Source organism: Humulus lupulus, chromosome 8, assembly GCF_963169125.1.
Source record: "Humulus lupulus chromosome 8, drHumLupu1.1, whole genome shotgun sequence".
NCBI classification, from domain to species: domain Eukaryota; kingdom Viridiplantae; phylum Streptophyta; class Magnoliopsida; order Rosales; family Cannabaceae; genus Humulus; species Humulus lupulus.
Window position 1 is genome coordinate 38,700,671 of NC_084800.1, and position 7,729 is coordinate 38,708,399.

The 7,729-nt window shown below is 34.3% G+C and overlaps 1 protein-coding gene across 2 annotated transcripts; it reads left to right on the forward strand.

The window, feature by feature from the left end:
- The first annotated feature begins 2,262 nt into the window (after positions 1 to 2,262).
- LOC133796887 (interactor of constitutive active ROPs 4) lies at positions 2,263 to 5,373 on the forward strand. Of its 2 annotated transcripts, none has more exons than XM_062234577.1 (3): positions 2,263 to 2,634; positions 3,709 to 3,776; positions 3,939 to 5,373. In XM_062234577.1, the coding sequence occupies exons 2-3, from the start codon at positions 3,763 to 3,765 to the stop codon at positions 5,059 to 5,061; spliced, it is 1,137 nt and encodes a 378-aa protein (XP_062090561.1). In that variant the 5' UTR covers positions 2,263 to 2,634; positions 3,709 to 3,762; the 3' UTR covers positions 5,062 to 5,373. The 2 variants fall into 2 exon arrangements, with proteins under 2 accessions (XP_062090561.1, XP_062090562.1); XM_062234578.1 differs by lacking the exon at positions 2,263 to 2,634 and adding an exon at positions 3,463 to 3,542.
- Positions 5,374 to 7,729: the final 2,356 nt, after the last annotated feature.

Genomic DNA, 7,729 nt, shown 5'->3' on the forward strand with positions numbered 1-7,729 from the left:
TGAACCCATATTTGAAAACAAAAAATTTCATCATCAATATCACAAATCAACATCCAAAACTTAATGATGGAAGCATTTTCTCTCTTCCATACCCAATTCATACACAAATCTGCATATAAACAAAATCCTAGCAAAAATATAAACAAAGCCATGAACAAACCCAACAAAAACATCGATGGAAAAAAAAAATCAAGAACAGATTGACCATCAAGCTCGCATTCAAAAACAACAAAATCAAGAATACTGAGCCATTGAGCCCTTGAACATAGACCTAGAAATGCAAATCTCCCAGAAAACCCACTCTTCCTCATCACTTCAACCCAGAAAAAGACTCAAAATATTACAACTCGTTGATGACCCTGCATCTTCTCAGAACCCAAAACTTAGAAGGTGGTCGACATCCCCCTTGAATGTTGTTCTTCACTCATCTTTCTCGTTAACCATGTTTACAAATCTCACAAAATCAAATCTACCACAAACCCAACCCTCGAATCCACCAACGCAGGCCTCGTATTCCTTAGTCACCTCCCAGCCACAAATGTTGTCGTAGCCCTCCCAAGCCACGAGCGCTGACACAAATCCACGTAACTCTGATCGCCATCGGAAGGAGATGAAGATGTTGTCAAAACTAGAACCTAGTTGACGCCAGAAAAGAGAAATAGAGGAGAGAGAGGGAGGAACTCGAAAAAAGATATAGTGAATAGAGGAAGTGACGAGAGATAATAATTATTTTAATAGGATAGTTTATTTAATGTATTTTTTTTTATTTATAAATTGTTTTTATATATTAGAAAAAAAGAAAATTCATTAAAGAAATAAAAAACAGAAAAAAAAAATGAAGACATTTTAGTGATTGAAAAATTATTTGACTAAAATTGGGTTTAGATTGTTTTATTTTACAAAATATATGATCTATTTTGTCATTTAATAAAATATAAGAGTGAATCAAATATTCGGACAAAAAAGAAAGATTAAAATAGAACTTGAATTTTATAAATACATTGGAGTTAAATGCTTGATGTTAATAGTTTGCAAAAAAAAAATGGTTAATGCCGATATTGGTTATTGTATTTTGTACTTTATGATGTTCGTTGTTATGTTCTAAAAGTAAACACTAATAATATTTTTATCAATCATTGCCTTTTATATTTCTTTCTTAATTTTTTTTTGTTTCTAATTGAATTTTATTATGGATCATTGATTGCTTAAACTCAGTTGTTTGTTTCAATATCTAAGGACCCACTTCTTGCAAGTTGCACCTGGCTTATCAATAATATGTCTTATTTGGCAAGATACTTTCTCTGGTCTCATTCCAATTTTTGAACTATAAAAGTGAGCTTTACATGTATTTTTTTATTTTATTTTTTCATTTTTAACTTTCTATCGTGGTGTTATTGTACTTCTATTCTTTTTCCCTTCCATCATGAAATGGACAAAGTAATGAAAAAGAGCAGTAGTGGTCCTTCATTCTATAACCTTTTTATTATTGTTGATATTATTTATGAAAAAAAACCCTCTTTTCTTTGGTCGAATACCCACTCATTACTACTACACTTATAATGATGTGAATGCAAATATATATACTAATCACATTGTTTGATCTTGCCCACTACATTCAGTTATATTTAATAAAGTGAGAAATGGCACAAAATGATTTCTAAATATCACCTCAAAAAGGAGGAAAAAATACTTTTCAACACCCAAATTCCCAAGTTCCCAACAAATGATGCAATGAAATATGAAAAAAAAAAATTACACCTTTCTCTTTCTTTAAAGGGGAAAAACTGTATAATTAGTCAAGGCATCTTAATGTACAATAATGAAGCGCTTTTTAAGAGGATCAAGGCAGAGAGGGTTCCAACTTCCAATTCCAGCTCTCATATATATATATAATATTGTTTTGCATGCACACCTCGACTTATTTTATATAGTCGTATAAGGTCCAAACGCACGTATTGTCATCGAAAAAGTAAGAGAGAAAACAAAAAAAGAAAACATTGCGAATAGAAAAAGGTTTGAACTTAAAAAAGCGACAAAAGGACAAGGGTTAAGATACAGGTTGGATTCCCAAAGATCCCCTATCTAGCCATAATAGATACCCATATGTACTCGTATTGAATAGAGATATGGAATTTTTATTTATTTTTTACTCTCGATTATAGATATTGAATTATTTGACGTCCCCAAAATGACCCTTTTGTCCTCTTCCTCTTGCCTTTCTTCAAAGCCACTGTCCTTCTCACACTCAGCCTTAAACACCTTTAATTCAAACTTCAAACTCCTCTCTGTCTCTCTCTAGGTCTCACTCTCTTCTATGCCACTTTCTCTTTCTAGCTTATACAGCTTCTGGGCTATATTTATGTTTTTTTTTACCGCCTAGCCTTTGTGTTTCAAAAAAAGCTGTCAATTTATTACACTATTTCCCAGTCCCACTACTATTTTCCTTCTAGCAACCCCATAAACACAGTCTCCCCACCACTCCTAGGCAACTTGGTTATCCTTGGCTGCTGAGTAGTTTCATTCATCTTTACTTGTGATTTCAATGCAGCAACTCTGAATCTCTGATGATACCGCTGCATTTTTAAGATCAATTTAGCCACTGTGATGTTACTGTGGTGCTGTTTGCATTAAAAGGTTAGAATTTTGTATTTTCTTTCTCTGCTTTTGTCTTCTTTTCTCTACTAGATCTTTTTCATGTCTTATTTTTCTTCACTTGAGAATTCAACTCATTATCTGGGTATGGTCATGTGTTACTTGTTTATTCACTGTTCAAAAATATGCTATAACGACGAAAAAAATAATAATAGTAAGAGCTCAAATCATATGAGGGAGATGTTTTGTATTTACCTTTAGCTAGGCCCTTATTTTTTTTGGTTCCACTCATGGCTTTAAACAAACAAAATACTTTATTCAAAAATGAGTTCAGATCTCTTTTTTCTGCAATCTCCATCGTTGATATCCTTAGAACTTTTTGCTTGGTGGGATAAAGTTGAACGTTCATCAAATTTCTAAGGGAGAACAGTACCTCTTGCTTGACCTTTACGGAGGATAGAATGAAGGAAAACCAGCATGCATGTTAACATGTAATAATTAGAATATGATATGATAATATTGCTGATATGTTTACATCATAAAAGTATATACCTTTGCTTGAAATAAATTTGAACATGTAACTCCGGAGCCTTTGTCAGGGCAGAGTTAGATTCCTTCCAAAGGCCAAAGCTGGGAAGCTTTTAGACTTCTTTTTTTGAACCTGTGAAGCCTCTTAACTTTATTTACAAGTGGACATTTGAACCACACCTGAAAATGTCTCTTAGAGCAATGCCTTGAATTAAATTCTAGTGCCTGAAATTAGGTTTAAAAATTTAGTATGTTGTTATGTCACAAGGTACTCATGGATGGATCTCACTTTGGTCAACCTAATAATATATAGTGAGGCACCTTGCCGTATAGAAATGCTTAGCAAAAAACTGCAGAATCAGAAGTAGGGAAAACAAGTATATTGTTCATTTTGCTTGTTATGATTGAAGGGTTTTAATTTGGTAAGGGCATTGTAGTGGGTTTAACTGTTAAAGACAGCTTCCTTGATTTTAGGATCTTGTAGAAGGAGCAGCCGAGCTAGGATATCCAAGAGCATTTGTTTTTCATATCACATTTTAATGTTGGTACCTGTTCTTATTTTTCTTCTGCTTGTATCCTAATATGCAGATTACACGCTTCTGAGTCATTGATTCTACTCTCGTTCAATATCAGTATAACCAAATGCCGAGATCAAGGTTAGAAACTGTGAAAACTTATAAATATAAATATAAACACACATATATATATAGGGAGCTTTCTATTTTTGGTATCAATTTCTCTTCAGTAGCGAAATGACTTTAGTGTTAGTATTACATTTGTATGAAGGAAATTTTGTTAAATTTTGCTATGGTGAATAGGGGGTCGGAAGTGAGTCAAAGGTCATCTGCTCGAGTCCCACCGCATCTCAGGACTTCAAGTTCTGATTCAGATCCTCTGCATCACCGGCCAATTACTGACCGGAGTCCAAAGCTATTGGACCGTCGTTCCCCAAGAGGCACACAATCTGAACCTGTAACTCAGAAGAAATTTGGCACACGCATTGCTGATTTAGAATCACAACTTGGGCAGGCACAAGAAGAACTAAAGAATCTCAAAGAGCAGCTGGCGTCTGCTGAGGCTGCAAAGAAAGAAGCCCAAGAACAGTTGGAGAAAAAAATTGAGAAACCAATAGTTCCAGAGGAGGAGATCCTAGAGAAGCATCCCCCAAAGGGGACACAAAAATTGAATGAAAGAGATAGCAGTCCCTCGGATGAAGTTGTGGATGATAACCAGCAGGAAACTGATGTTTTTGAGGTTCCAGTGGAGAAAATGACAGTTGAACCCAAAGTTGAAACTAGCCAACTCACTGAAGAGGTTCAGAAAGGCAGCAAACTAGTTGACATTTCTACTGAACCTCCACCTGCATTGGAGCTAGAAAAGTCAACCCTGAAAGAGTTGGCTCTAAAGGATGATGAGATAAATCTGCTGAGAGCCAAATTAGAAGAGAAGGAAAAGGAAGTGAATGTTTTTGGTCAAGAAAATGAAAACCTGAAGAACCAGCTGGAGGAAGCTACTTCAAAGATCTCATCTGCTCAAACCAAGGAAGAGGAAATGACCCTGAGGTTGAGTCAACTTGGAGAAGACCTGGAAACAAGTAAATTGAGTGCAGCTCAACTGAATGAGCAGCTGAAATCCGTGGAAGCAGCCAAGGAGGAACTGGAGACTGAGATGAAGAAGATAAGAGTGCAGACAGAGCAGTGGAAAAAAGCAGCAGATGCTGCAGCAGCTGTTCTCGCCGGCGGCATGGACATGAATGGGAGGATCTCTGAGAGGTGTGGCTCCATGGACAAGCACTTCGGTGGTAGCTTTGAGACACAAGCTGGTGGCTTTGGAGGTTTCATGGGGTCGCCTGATTTGGATGATGGTTTCAGCAGTGGAAAACGAAAGGGTTCTGGGATAAAAATGTTCGGAGATTTGTGGAGGAAGAAAGGCCAGAAATAGCGATGATCATCCATGTTTCCGATAATAATGAATCAGTTTCTTACTGTTTCATGTTATATTAGTAGGCATTTGTATTAATTCTGTCAGTTATATCAAGTTCTTGGCTCCTCCTTCTAGGCTTGTATTATCGTTTATTCAGCTCTTATGCGGTACAATGGTACTTGGAAGTTAAATTTATGGTAAGGTGAGGAATCCCTTATTTGAAAGAAGGGACATTTTGGTGCACCCTTGCCTACATACGGTTCTGGTCTATGATCATCATTGTAGTTTTCTACACAATGTTAAGTTGGAGCTTTAGTATCAGTTCTCGCATGGATTATGAGTCATCATACGTTTGCTATATTATAATCTTTTGAGTCACGATCTATGCAAATTGTTTGTGTCATAGTACATCTTCAACACTTTTTGTCAAAAAAATAAATAAATAAATATTGTATTTGGCATAATATATTGTGCTTAAATATACAATATTATTTGAAAGTAACAAAATTAATAAATACACCACACTTTTTAAAAAAATATATATATTTATACAATTTTAGAGCTTTGGCACTTTTTGACAAAGTTGTCTTTCTCAATCACTCATTTGCATAAAAATACTAAGAAATAACGGAATATTACATATATGACTAATAACGTTAATTTATTTGTTTGAGATCTATTAACTCTCAATTTCTCCAAGTAAATCAAACTCACAAAGCAATGGATACATTTTTTTCCCTTCTCTAATTTTAATTCTATAGGTAGTTTTTCTTATTAGAAGTTTTCGTTCAAGCTTACTAATTTTTTTAATAGGCACTCTGATAAGTGTGAAATTGTTTAGTTTAAACTTTAAAGTCATTATTTTTTTTATTATTATGCACTTAATTATTTATTTATATGTTTTAATGAGTTAATTTTATGTTTTTAAGAACTTCAAGATATTATGGGTCAAAAATATCAAGTTAGGGATGTTTTAAGTGCGATGTTTAAACTCAGTAATATAAGTCTGAAACTTCATGCTTAATTTTAATATTGCTCCAATTATTTATTGAGGATTTTTTTTTTCAGAAATAAAAGTTGTAAATTTTTTTTTTTAGTTTTTCATAATATGTTAAATCGTTCCAATTCTGAGTTATATTGAGAGAGTTATGACTTAAATACTATTAATGGGCGTTGGAGGCTATTTAAAGCGATAAATTATTATTTATGTCTCTGAGAGCGACAACGTTGCTTACCAAGGGCCGCGACACTAATACAATTCCAACTTTAAAATTCAAATTTAAATACAATTTTTGACTAAGTTTGAGTTGTGGTATAAATAGAAAGGATCTTTTTAAAGTTATGGAGTTTTAACACTTAATATATAAAAATATGGCATTACCATAGATCTAAAGAAAATTAACTTTCAAAAACCAATATCTAATATGGCTTTTTCAAAATGTTATTAAAAAATTGATAACTCTACAAAATAGAGTTATTTTACCACTTTTTATGTGCTAATTGTTGCCTAATCCTTGAGTTTTTAATTGATTTATTAAGTTTTTAAGTGATTTTGAATTTATTAGGTTAATTTTGATTTTTATATATTTTTGTATGTTCTTATAGTATATTATTAAAAAATGTTATAGTTTAATTTTTTAAAAATAATATTGTTAAGTTAGAAGTAAAAACATGTATTTTCGAGCTCAAATGTTAAATATAAATTAAGTTTTAATTAATATTTTCATGGAACTTATGATGTATATTTTATTATTGAAAATATTTAGTTTTAATTTAATTTGTGTTTTTTTATTTTATTAGGGAATATATTGTATTTGTTGGGGTGAAAAGTAAGAAAAAAAAAGAAAGGAAAAGAAGTGGAGTTGGAAGGAGAAAGATTGGCAAATTTGAAAAGTAAAGCACAGCAGATGCCAAGCCCACGGCCAGGCCCGTTCCACATCTTTGGCTCAGTTTTTGCATCAGTTCACGTCCAGCAATCACATTCCCAGCAAGCTCTCCAGGCGAATTGCCTCCTTCCCAGCATCGCCACCTGTCCAGCCTCCAACCTTCCTTCAGTTTCTAGCCTCAGCATGAAGCCAACACGCCTGACCAAGCTGCCAGTGAATCACTCCAGCAATTTGGGCCCAGGCCCAATCTCCCAGCCGAGTGACCAACATCACCAGCTGCCCATTTCCAGCACACGGGCCGTAGCATTCAGCCAACCCAAGCCCACCGTGGGCCTCCCAGCCTGCCTGCCAGCAACAAAGCTCCCTGCCCATTTCCAGCCACACGGGCCCGAGTTCTTCAGCCAATCTCCACACAGGCCCGAGCCCAGCATCAGTCCACGCCAAGCCCATTTCGGCCAGCCTAGACTAAGCACCAAACAACCACCAAAAAGACCCAAAAATCACATTTTCATTCCCAATATTTTTTACTCAAATATCAATTTACTATTCCCTATTTTTCTTACCTAAATAAACATTCCTAATTCATTTTTTTACCCTAGCTTTTCATTAATCTTTTACCCAACCAAACATTTTATCTTTCCAATACTCTTACACTTACTCTATTTATCTTACCACTTCCCAACACAATTAAATTAATCAATTTATTTATTTTAATTTGATTAATTTAATCTCCATATTTTGCCTATAAATAGAGTCTTGTAAGACCATTTGGGGAGCTCTTCTTCTTCATTTTTTTCAAC